The sequence below is a fragment of the Sceloporus occidentalis genome, unplaced genomic scaffold (assembly GCF_023333645.1).
Source record: "Sceloporus occidentalis isolate IW3139 unplaced genomic scaffold, rSceOcc1.0.p SCAF_4, whole genome shotgun sequence".
NCBI lineage: Eukaryota > Metazoa > Chordata > Lepidosauria > Squamata > Phrynosomatidae > Sceloporus > Sceloporus occidentalis.
Genome location: NW_028316984.1, coordinates 98,893,133 through 98,920,023, shown reverse-complemented (window position 1 = coordinate 98,920,023; position 26,891 = coordinate 98,893,133). Strand labels below are relative to the sequence as shown.

The 26,891-nt window shown below is 39.0% G+C and overlaps 1 protein-coding gene across 1 annotated transcript in view; it reads right to left on the bottom strand.

Moving 5' to 3' along the window:
• The window catches only part of SPTY2D1 (SPT2 chromatin protein domain containing 1), a 35,295-nt gene extending 11,217 nt beyond the window's left edge, over nt 1-24,078 (bottom strand). Inside the window, exons 1-3 of the mRNA XM_089521025.1 lie at nt 23,840-24,078; nt 3,187-3,301; nt 1,005-2,462 (exon numbers count right to left, since the gene is read on the bottom strand). Coding sequence (XP_089377151.1) covers nt 1,005-2,462; nt 3,187-3,301; nt 23,840-23,899 — 1,633 coding nt within the window. The 5' untranslated portion in view covers nt 23,900-24,078. The remainder of the gene's footprint in view (nt 1-1,004; nt 2,463-3,186; nt 3,302-23,839) is intronic.
• Between the last annotated feature and the right edge of the window lie 2,813 nt (nt 24,079-26,891).

Below are 26,891 nucleotides of genomic sequence, written 5' to 3'. Positions count from 1 at the left end.
ATCCTAAAGAACCCCAGAAATTGCAGTTTAGGATTTTAAGGAGGAATACTCAGAATTCTCTGCTAAAGAGCTCTAGTACCTCCTCTTCCTTACTTCTTACCTGCCTCTGACTATGGATTGAGGCAAGAAACAAAAACAAATTAAAATACAATACATAACATCAGCTAAAAACATAACTAATTAAAAAGAACGTATAAGATCAGTAGGTATTAAAACAATCAGCCAATCATTTAAAATTTGGAATTTAATAACCATCTGAAAAGCCTGCCAGAAGAGACTGTTCCACAATCTAGGGACAGCTGAAGAAAATCTCCTTTGGGTCACAGTTGTCATCCGAGTCCTGGCTGACTGCAGTAAATGCTCCCCAGAGGATCTGAGTGTATGGGGTGGATAATACAGGAGGAGGTGATCACATAAGTAATCTGTACCCAAGTCATGTAGGGCTTTAAAGGTAACAACCAACCTTTTATAGCTTGCCCATAAACTAACAACCATCCAGTGGAGTGATTTTAATATTGGCATAATATCATCACTCCTACATGTAACAGTAACCAATCTGGTTGCCATGTTTTGAACTAGCTGACATTTCTCAATTTGGTAGAGGTAGCCCAAAGTACAGCACATTGCAGAAGTCTACCCTTGAGGTTACCACCCCACACACTAGTATCTTTAGGTCCTCTAGCTCTAGAAAGGGGCACAGCTGGCATAACAGCCAAAGCTGATAATAAGCACTCCTGGCAGTTGTATCTATCTGAGCTGTCATTTGGAAAAATGGATCCAGAAGCACACCCAAGCAACAATCAGTACAAAAGTTGGGGACTGACTAAATATTCACTGGATTAAGCTGCTCACTACTTTTTTGAGGAACAAAATAAATTTATGTTTGAGATTATGATGATTACTTTTAGGTGCATTTGAGACTGTTTCACTGAATGAAACAATATGCATGAAGGAAACAGGAAATACCTATCAGCCAACATAAAATAATCAAACTTTTGAAATACCTTGTGGGGGGATCCCATGTCTTTGCTGGGGAAATGATCTCATTCCATTTGTCTGGGCACTATTGTGCCTTGGGACCAGATTTTTAGAAGAGATTGTTTCTGATACAACAGTGCACTTTGGTTTTAGAGTTCCAACAGAAGTGCTGCTTGGCCGGCCTGGCCCTGATCCTAAGGTGCTACTTCTTCCCAGTCCAGTGTTTAGACTTCTACCTGGTCGGCCAGGTCCTACATTTTGACTACTGGCAGAACGCACTGGTCCTGAACAGCTGCCTGGCCGGCCAGACCCCATGCTTGATGTGCTGCCCGGCCGATCAGATCCCATATTTGAGCTGCTGGTTCGCTGCCCTAATCCTGGGCTGTTACCTGTTTGCCCAGGACCCATGCTTTGAGACCCACGTCCTGTAACCATACTACTGTTTGGCCGCCCTGTACTTGGGTTTCCCTTGGCTCTTGAAAGAGGACCTCCTGTGGCCGAACTGCTGCTTAGTTTGGTGACTGAATTTTTAACACTTTCATGCTGGGCAGCAGACACAGTAGCTGGTTTCATACGGCTAGCCATTTTTTTCAGACTGGGTTCTTTAGTAGAAGGTTGTTTGAGAGTTCCATTTGCAGTTCTTTTCAAGACTTGAGTATGGGAATTGGGTCCCAATTTACCCCCCTCACTTGATACATGTTTATTGTGACTGTTGCTTGTTGGGGTTTTTAAAGGTCCCTTTGGTGCTGCAGGTTTTGCTTTTTCAATGTGGTTAGGTTTGGAGGTGGATGACAACTTTGACTGCTTTTCAATTAATGCTGGTCCTTTGGGTTTCTTATCAACACCACTGTGTGAGGAAAGACTTCCTTTAGAGAGGTTGTGCTTGTCTGCTGAATGTTTGCTGTGTTTAACATTTATTAATTCCTTTTGTAAAATTTCTTTTTTGGAAGAACTTGATGCAATTACATGTTTTATTTCTTTTTCTACTTTCTTCTCTTTCACTACAATCCCTTTTCGACTCTTCCGTTCTAAGTATTCCCGCTCTCTGAGTTCTTCTGCCGTCATGGGCCTTTCTTCTATTTTTTTCACTATTTTTATTTCAACTGGTTCATATTGTTTTTTTTCAGCTAATTTCAGAAGATCATTAAAATTCATTACTGGAGGTGCACTTTTGAGAGGTGCCTTTGGTTTTACTGGTGCTTTGGCTGGTTTTTCTTCCTGTTCTTCGAATTCATGCTCAGATTCTGTCTGACTATATTCGTACAGCTCCATTTCATCGCCCATAATGTGTTCAGCTCCTTCTGTGTTTCTGTCAGAGCTGCTTTCACGACCTTGCCTTTTTTTAGGCTTCTCTTCAACAGGAATTCCATTATAGCCACGGAAATTGTCCTTTGTACGTGAAGCCATAGCTCTTGCCTTTCGGTCATGTTTCAGTTCAACACGCTTAGCCAGAAGTTCTTCTTTTCTTCTTTTTTCCTCAAGAGCTGGAATGAAAGAAAGTTTCTGAATAAAAATGATTGTTTTTATGCTTAAGAATTTTTGCATACTTTCAGTACGTAAGCTTTACAGTGACCAGTGAATACCAGTAAGAAAAAGCTCAGTATTTACATTCTGTCTATACATTACCTCAATAATCAAAATGCAGATTAAATGTAAGCATTACATTTGGGAACAACACAGCAGAATTTTAATTAACAGCCTCTCTTTAAACACTCGGCTAGGATACAAGTAACTGCACAATTAATTCAGCATACCCAAGAGGGTTGGGCTTCAACAGCAGTCCTTCATTCCACATGGCAAACTGCTCTAAAGCTGAGGGGACTTTCAAAGAGCCATGCTGTGATATGGCCACATAGAGATCTGCTAGTCTTTCTATGCATAGAAATAAGTTTGGGTTTTTCTTTTAAAAAACAGCTTTTCCTGCTTTTAAAAGATATAAATGTTGGAGGAACTCACCAATGTGTGTACAAATTTAAATAAACAAATAGAAATAATCTATTTCTGCATTAAAAGGAGAATTGGAACTATCAACTTTTGGCATATTTGTCACTACTTGCAAGATTCTGGAAGCCACTGATCATCCAAAACAAAAGAGATCGTGATAATAATATAAAAATGCATAAAATGTTATCCCAAATGGAATGTACACAGAAAAATGAATAAATGACAGTGGTATTTGAGATGAGTAAGAGTAATTTTAAACAATACCTTTTTTCTTCTGTTCCAGCTCTTGCCGCTTGAGGAAAGCTTGCACAGCTGCTGAGTGAACACCCTTAACTTTGGGATCCTTTTTTGGAGGGCCTACCGCCAAGCTGTATCTTTTCTACAAAAAATAATAATAACAATGTAAATTCATAGCAAATGTTAAGTTTTTTAAACACTTGCTTCCAATGTTATTCAGGATGATTGAACACTGTAAGGGACGTTTCCCTCATGTCTCATGTTAAGATCTACAACATAAAAACTACAGTACAACCTGGTAGACTCTTACTTCATATACATGTAGACTGATGGCGGAGTAAATCATATCCAACTATCCATTTCTCACACTTCTCTGCAGGAAGATTGAGAGATTTTAGTAAAACATCCCACCAATGGGTAAACCAACCAACCCACTTTCCACAGTGGTGGGACTACATGTCTTGTGAGGTAAGAAGCTAAGCTGATGGCAGCAGTGCTGCTGGTTGGCTCTCCCATATGAGACAGGTTTCTGCTGAGGAGCCAGACAGAGGCGGGTTATAAACCACCATAAAGTACGCGCTCCGCGCGTACTAGGGTTAGGAAGGGCCGTATTAGGGTTAGGAAGGTTCTTACCTTCCTGATGGCCCTTCCTCCCAGTAAGCGCGGAGCACAGACTTTATGGCGGCGCCCATCCACATGGGCACTGCCATTTTGACGTCTTGGACGCTGTGCGTCCAGACGTGTCGTGGTGGAAGTGATGCCGCGAGAGCGCGCTCCGCCCCTCACGATGCCACTTCCGCGTTTCGAAAAGGAGCGCCGTTTCGGCGCTCCTTTTTCGCTGCGCGGGGAAGCTTTGCGGTCTGGCCGCTGGGGCTTCCCTACACAGCGAATGGCGGCGGCGGGAAAATAGCCCCTTGAGGGCCGCTTGTAACCCACCTAAATGTTCCAAACAGCTACTGGGTAGCAGTAGTAGTGGAGGGTGACACTGGCAGAGGATCTCTTAGAGACAACAGCAGTGGCACCACAGCTAATACTGTGCAAAGGAAGGCACCAGCAAACCTCCTTTTGAAGATCTTTTATCAAGAACCCCTTATGATCAAAGAATCCAAAATGAAACAAGTGATAGTGCCAATGATGAAACACCCAGGTTGGATGGCACTCAGCAAGCTATTGGGATACAGCAAGAGGACAACGACAAGTAGTGCTGTTGCTAATGATACAACTAGACTCAAGCCAAAAAGACATTCAGCTGTTGATGTGCTCAGAGGCAAAATGAAAGTCTGAAAGTGTACAACAGCTATTTTAGCAACATGGAATATAAGGAGCATGAATCAGAGGAACCTAGACCATGTAAAGTAAGAAAAGGGACATATAAACCTTGCAATACTTGGGGTGAGTGAGCTAAAGTGGATAGGAAAAGAACATTTTGTGTCAGACCATTACATAGTGTTTTACTCAGAAAATGAAATTCTAAGAAGAAATGGGGTGGCATTTATAGTGAGGAGAGATGTAGCAATAGCAGTCAAAAGATATAATGCAAAGTCTGACCAAATCAAGTCAATAAGATGTTAGAGAAAGCCCATCAATACAGTGGACCCTTGTTATACACTGGGGTTTGGTTCCAAAATCCCCCATGTATAACAAAATCTGTGCATGGACAAGTCCCACTAGATATAATGACATAGCAAAATGGTGTCCCTTATAAAAAATGGAAAATCAAGGTTTGATATTTGAAATTTATACTTTTTAAAAATATTTTCAAACCGTGGGTGCTTGAATCTATGTATAAAAAATCAGTGTATAAGAAGGACCGACTGTATAACCTTAATCCAAGTTTATGCTCCAACTACAAAGGTACACAAAGAAGAAATGGAAAGATTCTACAATGGAGTCCAGGAGGAAATCGACCATACAGCAAAACAGGACTTTTTATAAATCGTAGCCAATTAGAATGCAAAAACAGGAAATAGAGAAGAATCAAAGATTATGAAAATTTGGCATACAACAAAGAAATGAAACATAAGTGCAACTGACTGAATTCGAGTGTATGACATCACCTGATAGCCTATACAGAAATCAAATAGACTATATAATTAGTATCAGAAGAGGGAGAAGTTCCATTCTCTGCAAAAACAAGACCAGGAATAGAATGTGACAGAGACCATGAATTACTAATATCAAAAATTAGATTAAAGCTAAAAAACACTAAACCAATCACTGTGCCGAAAAAAGAACGTGAAGAACATCCCTGTAGAATTTAAAAATAATATGAACAATAGATTTGCGCTATTAAGACTAATTGACTAGGAGCCAGAACAATTGTGGACTGAAATCAGAGCTATTGTCAAGGCAGAATGCAAAAAGACAGTATCTGTAGCCAAAAGGAGGATATGCTTCAATGGATGTCAGATGAAATTCTTCAAACAGTTAAGGACACACAAGAACTAAAAGGAGACAGAAGCAGAGTCAGAACCTGAAGACAACTGCTCAGTAACTTGTTCCCACGGACAAGGAGAACTACTATAGTAATCAATGCAGAGAAATATTATTTTGTGAGCTGCCTTGGATTTTTTTGGGGGGAGAAAGGTGGCATAAAAATGAAATAAATAAATAAATAAACAAAGAAGAGACTTCTTCCATAAAATCTGGGAATTCAGATGGAAATTTAAACAAAGAGTCAGGATGCTATACAACCAGCAGGGAAACACATTACAGTGGGTCCTCTGTATCTGTGTGGGATCTGTTCCAGATCCCCCCCCACGGGTACAAAAAACAGTGAATGCTCAAGTCCCATAGTGTTCAATGGTACCCCCCCCCAAGCCAGCCTTGTTGCTCTCACTGCGGCAGGCAGCTGGGGGCATCTCTTCTTCCTCCTCTTCCCCCTTCCATTGCTGCTGCCATGGCTCTTGTTTCTTTTCTCCTTTTATTTATTATTTATTTTTATCCTGCCTTTCTCTCAAAGTGGGACCCAAGGCGGCTAACAACATATATAAAACACATTAAAATAACAATTAAAACGAGCTTCCGGGAAGATGGTGGAGTAAGAAGTCGCAAGTCACAAAGGCAGGTGACAAGCGACACCACTCGCGGGCTTATTAGCCAGTTTGAACAACAACTTTCGGTAGCGAAAGACGGCTAGAATATCCCCCCGATAAAGGGGATCCGGACGGAGCCCGACGGGGTCCCTATTTCGGAGGATTCCTTTGGATTCCCCCTGGTTCTCAGGAGGAAGACGAAGAGACTCCGGGGGACGGAGGGCGAACCATGGCCGCAAGGGGTGGCTGAAACCATATTAGAAAGACCGCAGCAGCAAACTCCGCATTTGAGACTCCCGCAAGGGGAAGAAAGAAGATTAAATCAAAAGTGTATGTAGGATTAGAAACAAAGATCCCTGAGAGTAATACTTCATCAGAAGATTGCGGAGCCCCGTGAAGGAGCTCACAGAGAGGGAGAGAGATTAGTGGAAACGGGGCTATGTGGCTATAAGAACTGAACTTAAAAAAGGAGTTGTAATCCGGGGAGCTTATTAATTGTTGGAGGCTTCAGGAGACACAGAAGGAGAAGAGGACGGTCTGGGAAAGAAATAAGAAAGCCTGACGAAGCGAGGGAAATGTTGTAAGGAGGAAAGACGCAAGTGTGATTGCGGAGAGAAGTGAGAGAAGTGAAGCGGAGAAGGAGAAGGGGATCGCCAGAGAAACGGACCAGTCCCGAGGGGAAAAGGAAGCGACATTCGGTGGTCTCCAGGACGAGAAGTAGACAAAAACGAGGACGAGAAGCAGACGAAATCGAGGACGAGAAGCAGACGAAATTGAGGACGAGAAGCAGACGAATCGAGGAAGAGAAGCAGACGGAAGTGAGGACGAGAAGCAGACGAAAACGAGAAGCGGACGGAGAAGGCAACTGAGAAAACCTGAGAGACTTGAGCATTTTGGACAAGAGAAGTAGGCAGTGAATTAAAGAAGGGGGAGAGAAAGTACGAAGAGCTGGTAAAAGACGGGTTTTTGGGAAAACAAAAAGGGAAAAGAGAAAAAGAGGGGGGAATTAGCTAAATTGTGAGGAGAGGGGTAGGGGAGTAAACTAGCAAGGGAAAGAGAAGTACCTGTCTCTTGCAGCTTAAGCTCGGCGTTTTCAAGGACACGGTCCGCATAGAGAACAAGAAATAAGAGAGCGGAAGTGAGGAGGTAAACGAAAGGAAAGCAGAAAGAGGGAGGAGGAGAACAAATAGAACAAGCAGTAATAGAGAAATACAGCAACTCCAAGAGGCGAGGAGGGTTATAGCAACAAATTTGGAGCATTAAAGAAATAAGGCAGAAAGGAAATAGCGACACGTTGTGCCTGGGAGGGAAACTGCAACGTTCTTAAGAAACTAGAAGTATTAGAAGGTAAAGTCCTGAAATTAAGCTGGTTGCTTCCTATTGGTATAATTGGGTATAGAAAGAGGGCAGAAACCCCTAGGGAAAAGAAGGGGAATATAGAGCTGAATAACAATTAATTAATATTCAAAATAAATCGAGCTTGAGATTAATTGACCTGAGTTAACAATCAAAACTAAGATTTATCTGTGGCTTCTGGTATTGGGATAGTGAGCTTGAAGGAGAGAGGAAAGAAAAAATATGAGTAAAGTATATACAACATCAATGGTGACAACAAGAGAGATGGCAGCAAGGGAGAGAGAAAGAGAAAAAAAGGCGCAAGGACAAGGAGAACAGAAACAAACAATAATAAGAAGGGCATCAATGGAATTGAAAACACCAGATCCAAATCTTAAAGTATTGGAAGCAATACAAAGAATTGAGATGAATATTAGACAAGAGATCAAGGACTCAAGAGACGAATTAAGAAGAGATTTCAAAAGAGATATTGATGACCTGAAGGATACAATGAAAGGAATGATGGCAGACATAAAGACAATGAACAGAAGAATGGGAGAGTTAGAAGTAAGGACAGAAAAGGTGGAGAAAATCACTAAAGACTTAGAACAAGTACAGAAACAGGAAGCAAATCTACAAAGACTGAAAGAAGTTAAAGAGAGAAAAAAATGCATTAAAATTCGCGGAGTAAAGGAACAGTATAATGAAAACTTATATGACAAAATTATCCCAGTTTTGGCGGAGTTGCTAGAAACTTCAACAGATTATGTGGACGCGGAGGTGGACAAAATTTTTCGAATAAATTCAACGGCAGCGAGGAATTGTAACTTACCCAGGGACATTGTAGTTTATTTTATAAGGGAAAGAATAAAGGACAAGATTATACAGGAAAGTTATGAGAAAAGAGTGGATATAGATGGAGCAGAGATTAAAATCTTTAAGGATGGCCCCGTGGAGACGCTGAGAAGAAGAAGAGACTACACATTGTTAACAAGAATGTTGCAAGAGAGGTCAATTAGATATAAATGGGAACCCTTGGAAGGCATATCATTTACATGGAAACAAATGCAAATGAAGATAGACACGCCAGAAAAGGCAAGAATTTTTTATAACAGATGGTTTAAGGACGAGGAAGCAAGAAACAGAGAAAGAAAAGAAAAAGAAAGATGGAAACCAGATGAGAATGTCAAAGAAAGACAAGTGCCAGGAGAGAAAAATGAACAGACGGAAATAATAGATGGAAAAGAATTACAAGATGAAGAAAAAGGTGCGGTTGGAGGAGTTGCAGATAAAGAACTGGAATTGGAAATAATTAGAGCGGCGTTAGAGGAAGAATGGCAAAGAGAAGAGGAGGAGAGAGAGGGCAAAGAAGAAGGAGAGGGGATATAGAATAAGAGAAGTAACAAAGAGAAGTAAAATGAAGTTCCTTTCATGGAATGTGAAGGGAATGAACTCAATATTTAAGAGAAAGAAGATATTTCATGAATTGAAATCGAATGGAATGGGAAGAAGACCTTGATATTGAGCGTTTACAGACCACTACAAAATAAAGGAAAATTTTACAAGAAATTGCTTAAACGATTAGAAAAATACGAAAATTTTGACCAACATATTTATATGGGGGATTGGAATGGAGTTTTAGAACCTAAATTAGATAGGCAATCTAAAAAGAAAATTCAGGATCAACAAGGAAAATAGCCCAATAAATTTTTTGAATTACAAGAACATTTCTCATTAATTGACCCCTGGAGATTTAAATTTCAAAATCTAAAGGATTATACATTCTATTCAAACCCACACAATTCGGCCTTGAGAATTGACATGTTCTTTACATCGAAAAAGATAATTCAGGAGATAAAAGATGTCAAGATAAGGATTAACAAGATGTCGGACCACAATCAAATTGTATTGGAATTAAAACAAAGAAAGACAGAATTCATGTGGAAATTAGAAGAGAACTTACTAAAAGATGAAAAAATAAAGAACCAGATTAGAGAGCAGATAAAATATTACTTGAAAGAGAATCTAGACCCAAGCATGAAAATGAAAGTAATATGGGACACGATGAAGGCAGTGTTAAGAGGATTTATAATAAAGAAAAGCTCAGAAAAGAAAAGGGAGAGAAATAATGAAATCACTGCAATATCGGAAAAGATTCAAGAAGTAGAGAAAGAATTAATAGAATCTAAGGGCGAAAATAAAAAGTTGATGAAAAGACTGATAATGTTGAAAAAACAACTAGAAAGTAAATATAACGAAGAAATAAATAAAAATATGAAATTTCTAAAACAGAGACATTTTGAATTTGGAAATAAGATAGGCAGATACCTGGCCAAGAAAGTAAGAAAGAAAAAGGAAAAAAATATGATATGCAAAATAAAAGAAGACCAAAAAACATATACAAAATTAAAAGAAATCAAAAGAATCTTCTTGAAATACTTCCAACAGTTATACAAAAGGCAACCAGAATGTAAAGAGACAGAGAAAAAGATTCAGAAATATTTGGAAGATAGTGAAAAATTAAATATAACGGAAGAAATGAGAAAACAATTAAACAATAAAATAACCAAGACCGAAATCAAACAAGCAATTAATAAAATGAAAAATGGGAAATCGCCCGGCCCAGATGGCTTCTCAGCCAGGTTTTACAAAACTTTTAGTCAAGAATTAGAGGATCTCTTACAAAAAACTTTAAATAATATAAGTGAGGAGGGAATCCCAGACACGTGGAAGGAGGCTAACATAGTGTTAATTCCAAAAGAAGACAAGGACAAGACAAATAAACAAAATTACAGGCCGATATCTCTGTTAAATTGCGACTATAAAATTTTTGCAAGTATAATAGCGGAACGGATTAGAAATACACTTAGAAATTGGATACATCAAAATCAGTGTGGATTTCTTCCAAAAAGACACACAAAACAACACGAGAACAATTATTAATTTGATTGAATTCTATGAAAAAAGCCCGGGGAAAGAAGCGACGTTGCTTTTTGCAGACGCCGAAAAGGCCTTTGACAATTTAAATTGGACATTTTTATTAGAACTCTTTAATTGTCATGGATAAAACAAATATACAAGGATCAAAAAGCAAAAATAATAATAAATGGAAGTAAAACAGAGGAATTCAAAATTGAAAAGGGAACAAGACAAGGATGCCCTCTCTCTCCCTTACTTTTCATCATGTGCTTGGAGATTCTATGTAGGAAAATAAGGATGGAAAACCAAATAAGAGGTGCACGAATAAAAGGAAATGAAATTAAAATCCTGGCATATGTAGATGATATTGCCATAGTAACAGAAGAACCATTAAAGAGTATACCGAAAGCAATAGAAATCATCGAACAATATGGAAGATGGGCGGGACTAAAGTTGAATAAAAATAAATCGGCTATGTTAGTATTAAATATGGAGGAAGGGAAAAGGAAGGAACTTCAAGAGGAGACTAATATACAAATACAGAAAAAGATAAAGTATTTAGGAATTGAACTATCCAGTAAAAATTCGGAACTTTTTGATAACAATTATAAAAAAATATGGCAACATATCAAAATAAAACTTGCAAATTGGGCCAAATTAAAGCTGTCATTGTTAGGGAAAATTTCATTAATTAAGATGAGCGTCCTTCCGAAATTGATGTTTTATTTCCAGAATTTACCTATCATATTAAGTGAAAAATTTTTCAATCAATGGAAAAAGGATATTCAAAAATTTATCTGGAACGGAAGAAATCCAAGAATAAAATGGAAGAATATGACTGATTTGAGAGAGAGAGGTGGACTAGCATTACCAGATCTAAAACTGTACTTTCATGCAAATTGTTTGGAGTGGGTATTAGAATGGATTAAACTCAAAAACGAAGATTTACTAAATTTGGAGGGATTCAACATGAAATTTGGCTGGCATGCGTATTTATGCTATGGTAAACTAAAGCAAAATAAAAACTTTAATGATCACATAATTAGAAGAACACTATTAAAAATTTGGGTAAAATATAAAGAGAAATTATACAGATACTTACCAACATGGACTTCACCGCATGAAAAGAAGTAAGCTAATAGGAAAAGGATGGCTAAAATATGAGGACCTAGTGACAAACGTGAATGGGAAGATTGTCATGAAAAGTAAGGAACAACTGGCACAGGAGGGTATAAACCTAGGATGGTTTATGTATAGACAATTGTGGGAGAAATTTAATGAGGATGTGAGAAATATAGGGATATCAATAGAAAAAATGGAATTAGAGACAATAATACTAAAGAGTGACAAAGATAATAGGGGGCTCATTACAAAACTATACAAACTATGCCTCAAGATAGAGCTTGAAGAAGAGGTGGTTAAAACAAATATGGTTGAATGGGCAAGAAATATTGGGAGAAACATAATTTTGGAAAATTGGGAAAGAGCATGGGGAAAGGATTTGGACTTTACAGCGTGTATTGATATAAAAGAAAATTTTATTAAGATGTTACACAGATGGTATCTCCCACCGGCAAGATTAGCAAAAATATATAACATGAATGAGGCAAGATGTTGGAGATGTAGAAAGGAACATGGATCACTGTTTCATATGTGGTGGACGTGCCCTATCATTAAAAATTTTTGGAGGGAAGTATATAATGTTATAAGAGAAATATATGATCTAAATGTTGCACTAACACCAGAAACTTACCTATTGAATATAATTGAGGATAAAAAGATAAGGAAATGTTTGAAGCCGGTATTGTATCTTATTACAACGGCAAGGATAATAATTGCTAAAAACTGGAAGAAACAGGGAAATATTGAGGTAGATGAATGGTTAATAAAGGCTATAGATGTAATTGAGATGGATATGATCACAATGAGATTAAGAGATGAAGATGAATATGAAAGTAATATTGAAAAGATTTGGAAACCAATGTTAAAGTTTTGTGAAAAAAGATGGTTTTAAGAGGATCTTACAAATATTAACAAGTTTCTGCTTTCTCTGTGTATATACTAAAACTTCAGTTTTTTATGGAATAAAATGGGTAAGAAAAAAAACTGAATAAGGAAATACAGGAAATACAGGGTGAGGACAACTCTGTAAATAAATAGATAAAAAGATTGTGTTGGCACTAGACACTAGAAAACTAATACATAGTCCGGGACAATCAAGCAAAAGCTTGGGAAAACAATGTGGAGAGATGAAGTTGGATAGATGGACAAATGAAACGGGGAATGTATATAGAAGAGCCAGAAATATGTAAATCCCAACTGATATAATAATGGGAGGTAATACCGGAAGATAAGGACTACAGAAAAGATATATATGTAAGATACTACAGTATTACATTTAGTCTGATTATTATGAAGAAGAAGAGGTATAAAAAAACAGAATATGTAATAAGCAAGCTTTTGGGGGGAGGGGAAAGAGATAAGTGAGAATATGTGTAAGCATCTGTTTTTTTAAAAAAAGAAATAACAATTAAAACCGTACAATTAAAATGGGAAAAATATTAAAAATTACAAATATAAAATTTAAAACATACAAAGTTAAAAATAATAATCTAAAACCAACCCCCTCATATCCCAATAAAACCAAGCCTGCAAGATCTTAAAAGGCCTGTTTCAATAAAAATGTCTTTGACTGCCAGTGGTGAGGGGGCCAGCCTTCCTCCTCCTCCCCTCCTTTCTCCTCCTTCTCTTAGCCCTCCCATCGCTGCTGCTGCCACTCTTCCTCCTCCCCATACTCCCTCTCACTGCCACTTGTCCTCCTTGTCATCACTCTTCCTCCTTTCTCCTCTTCCTACTTTTCCTTCTCCTTGTCCCTCCTCCTTCTCCTCCCACCTCTGCCATCATTGCTGCCCCCACAGGCTTCCCAGGCAGTTCCTCAAATCCAAGCATGGCAAGTCCACGGATAAGGAGGGCGGACTATATATGGCGAAGTGCAGTCCATCAACAGTGGACTGAACAGAGACAATCATTTCCTGGCACACGACATACATTACAACATTAGCTATCTGCCCAGCTTCATGATGGCTCTTTTGGACAGTTCATCATATCTTCTTTCTAGTTTCCACATTACATACCAATACATTCATATGGTTATCTACTTAACTTGGCTTTAGGCAACATCCTTCCTCCTGCCTTGTCCCCCAAAAGCCATAAACATACTTAAAACTGATCTTGTCATCTCATCTCCACACCCACAGTTTTGCATTTCTGAGCTCACTCTGTCACACAGCCTGTTTATGTTATCTGACCCTGGACTTTGCACTCCACTCCATGCAGCTAAGGAAGCAGATTCAAGTCTAAGAAAGTTCATGCTACCAACTTCCCCCTTTCAGTTAGTCTCAAAGATACTACAAAATCTTTTGTATACTGACTTTCTAGATTAATATGGCTATGTCTTTGATGGTAAAGTAGAATACAATGCTATATTCTACCTGACAGATGGGTGTGAACTCAATATGGATAATATATTCCTCAACAGCACCCATAACAGTGCTTATGTAAGTGGAAATTTCACACTAAACATGTAATTTATTGGAGGCAGTTGTCATTTACACAAAGTGAACTAAAATTACATGAGAAATACGTATTTCATGTTATGAATTACTGTTTGAGTTTACTAATTTTAAATAAACAGCCTTACTCCATGAAATTACATTTATCCTTAATAAAACACAGCTTGTATGAGGCATGAAACCCTTTTACAGTTACCTTATTAAATAGTGTGCCTTGATCACTAAGGGCCAAAACAGACAGCCCTTTAAAGCCACTTCCAGGGGTCTTGGGAGCACAGTGTTTCTATGCCACATGGTCCAAAGACATCTGGAAGTTGCCCAGCTGCCCAGATATGGGCAGCTTCAAGACGCTCCAGCAGTGCAGTGTTAACGCACTGCACACTGCTTGAGTGTCTTGAAGCTGCGATGGGGCCAGGAAAGGCAGCTCTTTCCCAGCCCAAATAGGAGAGGAATAGGCCAGGTTCAAGGCAGACAGGGGCCACGATGTGTGTGTGTGCCACAGCCCCAATCCATTTTTGGTGGGGGTGGCTTCAAGCTGCAACTTCGAGGTCATCTGTTCCAATCCTAAGTGAATAAGACAGATCAGTACTGATATTCCATTATGTTTCATAAAACATCAGCATTACACAGATTTATCCCAAAGGTTGGCCGCCTCAGAGGGAAAAAGCACAGGTCAGGTTCTCTTGGCATGGCATTTTTAAAAAGTACACAATAATTATCTCAGCAGGGCCAGACAGCAACTGTAATGGCTTAATGCTGCAGTAATGTGAACACTCCACGATGCTATTTTTGCAAAACACAGCACCTTAAAGTGACAAGTGTGAACTGAACATTTCTGTATAAGTAATCTGGAAAAAGGATTACACATGTCTCATAACACTAGTAAAAATTACTCCTGCTAGCAATGTTAGTTTCAAACCTATTTATTCCCTCTTACAAATAGAACAGATTTACCCCTCCCTCCCAAAAAAAAAAAAAAAAAAACCAACAGTGAAAAAAGCACCTGCTTTTCACTTTGAAAACAGTTATTCAACTGTCAAATATACAATGAAAAACATCTCTTCACCTGATTAAACCTGCGTCATGCTCAAAATGACCAATAGCACAAAGCAACAATGAAGCTGAAAAATTATTAAGTTTCAATTCTTGCATTTTATGTACTGCTGGTTTCAATTCTCATGTTGTACAAAGCCATATGTTACTATTAGAAATGAACAAGATAATACAGCCAACAGAGGAAATTTTTCACAGACCAGATCTTGCATCTCTGGGAACTGAACTATTCATGAACTACCACTGAACACATTACTAGTTACATCATTTTAAAAACAGCTACCAGTAATTATTTCTGTGGTATTCCCAAAGGAGATGAACTGATAGGTCTATAATTTCAGTGAGACATGATGCAACACTATTATTGTATTGCAATAAAGTGGATAAAAATTATCAGGCATGCTTGTCTTCATCAAATATCAAAAGATGGCTTCAATTCTAAAATTGCTCTTAATAAGTAAAAATCTGCTTATTTCTAAATAATTGCTCAAATTGAATATTACCTTTAGGTAATATAATACATGCATTTTACTGCATTCTTGTATTCATGTTTACTCACTGGTAAATGTCATGAAATAAGAACTTATTTCAGAGTTAACAGGATGGATCCAGTGGCACTCTTGCAACAGGAGGAGTCCAAAGTGAAGCATTTCTTCCACTGGAAGATGACTACCCGTATATACTCGAGTATAAGTCGACCTCATGTATAAGTCGAGGGCAGGTTTTGGGGCCAAAGTTATGGATTTTGCTATGACCCATGGATAAGTCAAGGGTAAAACATAGGGGCATGTAACAAAGTATATAAAGGATGGAGCAAAGCAAAACAATGTCCAAACTTCCAAAATTCCATCCGACATAACTTTTTGCTTACTCTTAAGACTGGATGGATGAGAGAGTACAGGGGGTCAGTGCTTCACATATTATACTCTTGCTTTTCACCAGGAGATGGTTCCTTCTTTTAAACAGGAGTTAAGATACAGTGCTTACAGTGACCCATGGATAAGTCGACTCAGTTTTCTTGGGGTTAATGTTTTGACCTAAATTTCTAGACTTACACATGAGTATATACAGTATTCTCATCAGAAGATGTAAACCACTGGCCTTATGTTGCTAAGGACTGCAATCTTTTTACCATGAGCACTCTAAAATAAAGTTTTAGAGAATCATGTTTCTATACTGTTTCTCTCTTTAAACTGTGCCTTCTGAAGAGATCATGCTGAACAATGAATATGTTTTATAAAACACATACTGAGAGCTGCTGCAAAAGACAGGGAAGCTTTCCTACCCACATAGCAGCATACATTCTCTCTTACACACAAACACTTAATTCTTGCACCTGTCCTTTATGCAACATATGCTGAAATTTATCTTATGCCCAGGAGTACTCAAAGGCAGGAGGATTCATAGGGCTCAGCTTAATATATTCTGAACTTGCAGGATGGCCCAAACTCTCAATACTACCAATAAACAGAAGCTTAGGATACAAAGCTGCAAATTAACTATTCAAACAAATAGCCAGAGCTTGAAAATTTAACTTTTGCATTTCAATGTCAATTTTTATTTAATTTAATAGAAGTATTAATTTTTTTATTTAGTGGAATATAAACAATTACATAAAGAAAAATGAATGAGTGTTATACATACAACATACAGTGTGTGTATATGTGTGTGTATATATATATATATATATATATATCATATATATAACATAAATAAAGAGAAAAGAAACAGAAAAATATAATAATAGAAAGAATAAGGGGAATTAAAAAAAATCCAATCCAGATCCCACCACTTAAATGAATTATAAGATTTCCTGTTCATCTGTAATGCAGTTCTTACATACTTATATTATTACTACTGTACTCTTAATAATATATTATCCTATCTATTCTAGCTCTTTTTTCTTCTAAAAAACAATTTTTCAAATAATGCTTATAAACTGAATCCTAATATTGCTATGTCTCCTCTTAAGTCTTTCACATACCCCATAAAGGGTTTCCTAATTCTGAAAAAGTTATTTATACCATTGCCATTAACAAAGTTAGTCAATTCTACCAGTGCAGCAAAGTCCACAATCTTTTCCAGCCAATCTGAGATATTCAAAGTCTCTTTTTCTCAATTGTTAGCATAGGTTAATCTTGTCGCTGTAACCATATAATATAATATAATAATAAAGTTTTATCCTTATTTTAAAAATCAATCACATTTAATAAAAACAGTTTAGGTGTAAGGGCGACATCTTTACTTAAGATCTTTTCTATATTGTTTCTCTCTTTAAATCTTGCCCTCTGGAGAGATCATGCTGAACATACAATATGAATATCTGCTCTATAAAACACATACTGACAGCTTCTGCAAAAGACAGGGAAGGTTTCCAAACTCATAGTAGCACACATTCTCTTTTACACACAGACACCTAATTCTTACAGATGTCCTTTACACAACATATGCTGAAATTTATCTTATGCCCAGGAAGACTCATAGGGCTCAGTTTAGTATATTCTGAACTTGCAGGATGGCCCAAACTCTCAGTACTATCAATAAACAGAAGCTTACGATACAAAGCTGCAAATTAACTATTCAAACAAATAGCAAGAGCTTGAAAATGAAACTTTTTTGCATTTCAGTTTCAAGAATTACCCCATCAACAATGGCCAATGGAAGATTTAAATCAAAAGACTTTAGTAAATATCTATGGGAACAATCCCCAAGTGTATAAAAGCTTATGGGTTAAAAAAATTGTCACTTTGTACAACCTACTATGGAAACTGATGATCCCATGGATCAAACTGAATGAATTTTGCTGTAGTGGCACTGCAGCAGTTAAAGGAAATCTTTCAAAACATGCAGCAGCCCTGTCTACTGAACTAATTTTTGAGGCAGCTGTGCAAAGATTGCCTAGGATATATACACTCATACACACATTCAGCTATCTTTGAACATAGCATATACATGGGACTACAAACCATTACATGAGGGTAAATTCTTCTAAATTAAGTGGCATTAACTTATGAATAAATCCCATTTCACAGAATCATAGTTGGAAGAGACCACAAGGGCCATCCAGTCCAACTCCCTGCCATGCATTAACACAGAATCAAAGCACCCCTGACAGATGGCCGTCCAAATACATTTGGGATTTGCCTTCAAGTATATGACTGAGGAGTCATTTTACTTTTTATATCCCTGCCTGGCTGCTTGGGTTATCTATAGATTAAAATAGTTTTGAAGTTGTGCTAAAAATGAAATACTGTCAGCGAATGCCTTATATCCACATGAGGAAAATGCTATAAGTTTTACGAAGTCGATATTGGAAGCATTTTGCACTAACAGAATGCTTCCAATATTCACTTTGTAGAATTTACATAATTTTCTTCCTGCGGCGATAAGGCAATAATTCATTTTTGGCAAAACTTGAAAACTATTTTTAATTCAAATAAGCCTACCCAGAAATATGATTTTAGCTATGTATTTACGCTACTGCCCTGAATTTACATATCATTGTTTTATCGTGTTTTAAGAAATGTTTTATTTTGTAGACCCCTTCTAAATGACGGGTGCATTTATACATTTATTAAATTAAGAAACAGTGCTAGCATATCACTTTTACTATGTTGGTTTTTACATAATGGATGTCAGAAATCACAGAGCCCTGCTGCCAAAATTAGTAACGGTTTGAAAATTTAAGATGATGTTTCAGCTGAATGCCAATACATTTCTTCTCCAGACAGAAAACTTTGTTATTTTCTGTAGAATTACATCATTATATAAAGTGTTTTAAAAGTATTTTGATTATACTGCATTCTACTTATAGAGGGGGGGAAATCACTTCAGGCTTTAATCTATTCCACTGATAAAGATCTATCATACTCTCAGAAAACCCTGGGGTTAGAGAAATGGAGACAGAAGCAAGACTGACAGAGCGACAAAGAAAAAAGTACTGGGAGAATGAAGAAAGAGATGATCCATCTATTTTTGGTTCTGACTCTGCCCATCCCTGGCTTTTGCTCCTGACATATTATCCTTGAGGGTATGCAGCCCTCAACATAAGAAAGACTGCCCAACTACTGTCTGAGGAGAATATTTCCATGGGTAGTGAATAAAGCACAGGATACTGTATATACTCATGTATACGTCTAGAAATTTTAGTCAAAAAATTGACTCCAAAAACCTGTGTCGACTTATCCATGGGTCAATGTACGTACTGTACTTTAATGTTTATAAAAAAGAAACCATTCCCTGGTGAAAGGCAAGAGTGCCATCTGTTCTGGAAGCACTCACACCCCCTTATATATCAATGAAGCCTTTAGTATGAGCACAAATAGTTATGCCTGCAGGGATTTTGTAAGTTTTCAGGCACTGTTTTCCTTTGCACAACAATAAAATAGTGGCTACTAAATATTGCAATACCACAAAAAGCACAAAAGAGATTCTAAATGCTAATAAATAAGAGAGGAAGACCACACACCAGATGGCTAGACTCAATTAGGGAAGTCATGGGCATGGATCTTCAATACTTAAGCAGATCAGTAGAGAATACGGGGGTTTGGAGATGTCTCATCCACAAGGTTGCCATTATTTGGGATTGGTTTGAGGGCAGTTAATAACAACAACAATGAATTGCTGGGTGCTGTAGGCTACATTTCAGAGGAAGGCAAACTACCTCTGAGTATTCCTTGCCTTAAAAAATGGCATGCATGTGGTTACCCTATATCAACAGGAAACCTAAAGTCACATACACCCACATTTTAAAGATTGGGATCTAACACTGTGCTAGCAGGCTTTCCTTGGCACAACACGACATTCCCTGTGACTTCCTCTTGGTTGCAAGGGGTCTCCCAACCATCTGGAGGAGATTTTGAGAGTTTCTTTGGGGTGGGGGAGGAGACAGATAAAGGGGAATTGCTCCCCTCTTACTACTGCTGACAGAACTGTTTTCTTCATTGGAACACCACCAAAGAAAGTGAAGGGCCAAAGAGAGGAGGAAACAGACTTGCTCTAATGGACTGTGTATTAATTTTCTAAGAAATACAAGGTTTCCAGAGCATATTCTCCTTGTCCTTCACTTGACCCTTGAAACAATACAGTGCTTCAATACAATTTAAAACACTTAGATGCAAGAATTAAAAACTGATGTGAAAACATTTTTCAAAATGCAATTTTGAAAAATCAATTGTAACTTTAAAATCCTAACTTTTTTTCCTGAGCCCTCCTCAGTATTCCTTGCATCCATGTGCTAATACCTCACTATTTAGCCAATAATATTTATATAACACCATCAATAATGATGATTCTTTACAGAAGAATATAGCACAAGAGGACCATGTTCCAATGAGTTCATAATCTAAATTTGGACAATATGATGAAGAGGGAGGAATCACAAGAGTTACAAAGAAAGAGATATGCAAGGTGAGGGTGGCAAACGAAAAGTATGAACAGATGCATTTAGTCTTCTCATTAAAGCAGTTGAGGGACAGGAACACAAAACTCTTTTCAGTAGAATTTGGGAATTGCAGTCTTGATACAGCCACTATGAAACGCAACAAATTTCCTTTCTGCTCTTGTTCTGTTTCTTTAAAATACACTAAGACGTCTGTAAATTAAATCTGACTAAGTCAGGTGATTATAAAACTCACAACTTAATTACTATATATTGTAACACATGTCTGACTCAAAAAATGTTAGCACTATTTAGTGTATGCTTGAAGAACAAGTAGAGATATTTATATAGTTTACTTAATTAACTTTTAGATGGACAGACAAGCAGCTGCAAGAACGCACACCCATATATAAAAAATATACATGAACATACCACACATTTGACAAAAACAACTCACATGAAGGAAACTAGAACAGAATAATCTTCAATGAATACTCACAGCAAAGTGGAATGAAGACTTCCTTTCTCTTATGATTAATCCTTTAACTGCCTTTTTGCCCTACCTTTCTCCACCTCTTTCAAACATACTTCCGAAGAAAGAGGAAGATTAATCAATCTCCTGCTTAGCTAGCAAAAATGGACAATAAGAAGAAATTCTACAATCCAACCCTTTTGCTACACATCTGCACAAGGTTGAAGTAGCTCCTTCTAAAATAGCACAATACAGACTAGAGATTCGTACCCTGGGGTCCATGGAGTGAGTCTATTAATTAGGTGCAAAAATTGTCTCTCCTCCTTCAGTTGTCTTCCCATAATTTTGAAAATTGTACAGTATTTGAGAGTGTTTTTGTGGGAAAGGGGTCTGTATCATTAATCAGATTTCCAAAAGGGTCTGTGACCCAAAAACATTAAGAACTGCTGATATAAAGTAATCCTTTCAAAATCCAAGTGAATAGAGATAATATGCATGCATTTCCTCCTATCCCTTGCTATCTTAACTTCACTGTCTCCTACATACAATCTCAATATGAGTTTCAACATAGTGCCTAGTACTTAGTCATTTACATGACAAAAAGTTTTAGTTCAATTAGGTCCAAAACACTGCAGAAATAATCCAGTTTGAGACCACTTTAACTGCCCTGGCTCAATGCTAAGGAATCCTGGGAATTTTAGTTTGTTGTGGCATCAGAGCTCTGACAGAGAAGGCTAAATGTCTCACAAAACTACAGCTCCTAGAATGTCTTAGCACTGAGCCAGGGCAGTTAAAGTGGTCTCAAACTGCAGTGCGTTTTGGACCTAAGAGAATCATATTCATAACATCCACAATATATCAATAACCAACACTTTTGGTTAGATTGGCCCATCTTTTTTTTCTTTTTTAAAAAAAGATTTAAAAAATACAATTACACAGGAAGAGAAAAATAAAAATTAGAGGAGAGAGAGAGAGAGAGACTCTCCTTCTGTGAAGACGCTTATCTGTAAAAAGGAGGGTGGAATGGAACAGAGTGGAGGAAACTTGGAGATAAGCTTGAGCATCTGCCGGAGAATGAAGATTAGCTTCCACTTGTGAACTCCTCCACAAAGAAAGCCTTTTCAGCTTGAAGCCATCATAGCACTCAGACCCAAAGGGGAGAAAGTATTTCAAATGCTTCTTCATTGTCCTGAACATTTTACACCTCCTCCTTCCTCCTGGCTGGCTTTCAGCATCCTGGGTGGACTCCACAGCGGAATAACCTCACTTAGCCAAAACTGGAACAAGTGGGTTCTGGAAGTGCAGCCGCACCACACCACAGAAATAATCTGGGATGACACTGCTTTAACTGCCATGGCTCCATGCTATGGAATTCTGGGAGCTGCAAAGCTCTGGTGCCACTACAAAACTATCATTCTCAGAATTCAACAATGGTGGTTAAAGCCATGGCAAACCAGATTATTTATACAGTATGGATGCAACCCCAGTGCCAGAGCAAACTGTGCAGCAGAGGGTTTGGGGCTGGGGAGGGGAGTCCTACACTAAGTGAAGCTTCTCACTTTCCCTTGGCACAAATCTACATTGGGGGAGAGACAGAGGACAAAATTAACAAAATAGCAAAAATGCCTAATTGTTAGGATGCCTAAAAGTAAAATAAATAAAGATGAAGTAAAGAAAAGGATTGTTGTGTGGTAGACAACAGAACAGGTCAAAGAGGCCTCTTCATGGCATTCAAGGCCTGTCTATTGCCCTTAAGTGGTGCCAAAATGTATGCATTTACCCAAAATAAGGAATGCCAGGCTGAGAGTGAGTGAAAACAGTCCTAATAAGAGATATTGATGATGGTACCACGAGGGTCTTAAAATTGCGTATGTTGAAAAGGGGTGTCTGTACTAATCCTATGTCTATCCAATCAATGCATGGCTTGGAAGTTGTTTGAATTCCTATAAAAAGGTATATCACCTATACATTTCTCTGAAGCCAGTCAGCTAATACACTGCTGAACTATCATTCACTTCTGGTCTTTCTGGATTGTCTTTCCTGAAATATCTGCAATACATCTACACTAACACTGCAGTTTGACACCACTTTAAGAAGGAGACAGCGTGGTGCAGTAGTTTGAGATTATGTTTCAATTCCCCACTCAGCCTTAAAACCCACTGGGTGCCCTTGGGCAAGTCACACTCTCTCAGCCTCAGGGGAAGGCAAGGACAACCCCCCTCTGAACAAATCTTGCCAAGAAAACCCCAGGACAGGGTCGCCATAAGTCGGGAATGCCAAAGGCACACAACAACTACTACTAACCCTATGCTACGGAACCCTGGGACCTGTAGTTTTACAAGGTCTTTAAACCTTCTCTGGGAGATCCCACATGGCGAAGGGGTTTGAACGCTGGACCTTCTGGAGACCAACCAGGTTTCAATTCCCAGCTGGGCCATGGACTCCACTGGGCGACCTTAACTCGTGGCTAATTGTGCTTGAAGAATAGAGTTGCAAGGCTTCTGCGTTAATCCCAGAAGGGGGAAGAATACTACTGCCTTTGCCCAGGAGGACTGAGCGGGAGGCTGTCGTTGCTCTAGAAAACATTTTGGGGGGGAGAGGAGAACCACTCGTTCTGACCAATTTCATCCCGTGTAGGGCTAGGGCCACACCAACACCAGCTGGCAGGGAAAGTAGCCCTGTTCCAGCTGCTAAAAGTGGGGCAGGTATGCCTTTTGGGAGGCCTCGGCCAAGGCCCACGCTCTCCCTCAGCCCCAGAGGGAGGCCATGGCAAGACCCACCTTGGCAGCGTTGTAAAAGCCAGGACTTTATTCTCTAGAGAGCAGGGAGGGAGACCTGGAGGCTGCAAATGAAACATGGTGATTTTCGCTGCAGCCGACCTTCCCACCCTCCTCCTCCTCCTCTCCTCGCTCACCGGGACGGCGCTGAGCCCCTGCTGCTCCGAGGCCACCATGAGGATGTCGCGGAACTCCATGGCGAGCAGCCACGAAGAGACCCTCCTCAACGCTTCTCCCTCCGATCCTCCTCGTCGCCCAACTGGCGGAAGCAGGATCCTCGCGCAGGCCCCGCCTCCTCTCCCTCACAGCGGACCCACTTCCGGTCCCAACGCCGTGTATATACATGCACACACTATCTCCTCCCTACTTCTCAACCCGATACGTGTGTAGGGTTTTTAAAAATGCAACGTCACTTCCGTTGTGACGTTTGGTTTCAAAAAACCCTACACACATATCAGGTTGGGGAACAGGGAGGAGATAGTGTCTTCGGGACCGGAAGTGGGTCCGCTGTGAGGGAGGGGAGGAGGGGCCTGCGCGAGGAACTTGCTTCCGCACACCTTTCTTCCAGGAAGAGACGTGTCACGTCACGTGGCCTGGCACGTTCGAAAAGCCAGCGGCGCTTGCTCCCTCTCTCTTTCGCACGCGCAGGGGGCGGGGCTTAAGAGCGGCGCTCTCTCTCTCTCTCTTTGGTTGCCTCAGCGCTGCTACTCAGGGACGCTTTTAAGTGCCGTGGCTCAGCGCTGGGGAATTGTGGGAGTTGTAGTTTGTAGCTTCGCGCTTGTGCCTCAACAAACACAGCAACAAAAATGACAAAAAACACTGTAATAATAATAATAATAATAATAATAATTTTTATTTCTATACCGCCTTTCCTAAAGATCAAGACGGTTTACAAAATTACATATACAAATACATAAACGGTTGACATAAGCAAATAAGTAAAATACCTAAGCGATACACAACGTACACACACTAAAATTCCCTCCCTCATCCCTTAACTAAAACACAACCATCATTGGACATTAAAAACAGAATGAAAATATTTATTATTATCATTATTATTAATAACAATCTATTCTCCCCAGTACTCATTCTTTCCAAAGGACTGAAGCAACACGCAGGCATCTGACTAACGGTCCAAAAAACACTGCAGAAACAACCCCGTCTCAGACCGCTTTAACTGCCCTGGCTCCATGCTAGGGATGTTCTGGGAATTGTAGTTTTGTGAGACGTGGAGCCTTCTCTGTCAGAGAGCTCTGGCACCACAATTGAGGCAGAAGATTTTTGAAGTTTCATATTTAGTATGCATATAAATATAGTTTGTAGAAATAAAGGTACATGACATGCATTGAAAGGAATTTGAGAGGCCCAGGAATGCAAGCAAAGGAGTAAAACTTAAGGCCTGAGAGATCAAAGTGACCAAGGGCTCTAACTCGAGGATCTGGAGTTTGTTGTTGTTGGAGTTAACAGAGGGCCATAGATCCTGGAGAAGAAGATATCTCTGCAAGGACTAGAAGGGGGGCAAAGACAGATGAGGCTAAAGATAAGGCTAATGGGCTAGCTAGTGGAATGTGACAAGGATGTACTTTAATGTATTCATGTATCTGTACTCTGATTGTACGAAAATCCTATATGTTTAACTTTTGCCATGTCCAATGGGATATGCCAACTAGAGTTCTTTGTTTCAACCCTATATAAAAGAGCCATTTTTGTGGCTCTGGGATCTTTTGTTGGAATGCTAATTCCTCCCAGAGTGACAGCTGTCTAAAATAAACAATCTGTGTTTGGCAAATTCATCTTTGGTCCCCTCCTTTCTGGTTCTGTCAGACCGAGGTTCGCTGTGAGTCTAGTGGGAGAACTTGCAGTGTTTTATCAGTTTTCCACTACACAATAAACTACAGTTCCCAGGATTCCCTAGCACTGAGCCAGGGCAGTTAAAGCGGTCTCTAACTGGATTGTTTCTGCAGTGTGTTTTGGCCCGTTAACATCTCCAATTGTTTTCCCTTCTTCTCCTGTTTGGTTTGTAACATCTTGCCTGATGAAGAAGCCCATGGAGCTTCAAAAGCTTGCAAGAAATATATATTGTCATTTCGGTTGGCCAGTAAAGGTAAATGGCCAAGACTGCTACCCCGAATGTTAACAATAATAATTATTATGTTTATTTATAACACTCTTTCCACCAAAGGGTGGTACATCAAAACATACAAAATAAAAAGCGAACAATAAAACACCACACTATAAAATACTAAAATAATAATTTTATTTATTATTTATTTTTACCAGCAAACTACTAATCCCAGATCTCCATAGCACTGAGCCATGGCAGTTTAAAGTGGTGTCAAACTGGATTGTTTCTGCAGTGTGGATGCAGCCTTGCTCAAGTGGTCTTTAGTTCACAGGACTGTGAGCAAGATCAGTCCTTACTGTCAGGATAAGTTACTTCTTGGTGTCTTTTTAGGGTACATCTATACTATAGAAATAATAATGCATGTTGACACTGTTTTAACGGCCAAGGCTTCATTCTACAGAATCTGGGGATTTGTAGTTTCATGAGGCACCTCCCTTCTTTGGCAGAGAAGGCAAAAGACCTTATAAAACTACAAATTCTAGTGTTCCATAGGCGCTGCATCTGCACTGCAGAAAGAATCCATTTTGACATCAGTTTAGCTGCCATGGCTCAGTGCTATGAAGTTCTGGGAATTGTAGCTTCTTGTGGCACCAGAGCGCTCTGGCAGAGAAGGCTAAATGTCTCACAAAACTACAGCTCCCAGAATTCCACTGCATTGAGGCATGCCAGTTAAAGTGGTGTCAAACTTGATTATTTCTGCAATGCGAATGCAGCCAGTATGGAGCTGCAGCACTTAAAAGTGGTGTCAAACTGGCTGTAGTTGCACTGTAGAAATAATCCTGGTTGATGCCACTTTAACTGCCATGACTTAATGCTCTGGAATTCTGAGACATTCATTTTGGGAAACATTTTAGTCTATGTCAGAGAGCTCTAGTGCCACAACAAACTGCAGTTCCCAGAATTCCATAGCATTGAGACATGGCACTTAAAGTGGTGTCAACCCGGATTAAATCTGCAGTATTAATACAGCCTGCATTATTTCTACAATGTAGATTCACCCAAAGACTTCTCTCTCTCTTCAAACCAGTCTAACAGGGTTTTTTTATCCCTAAGAAGCAGCT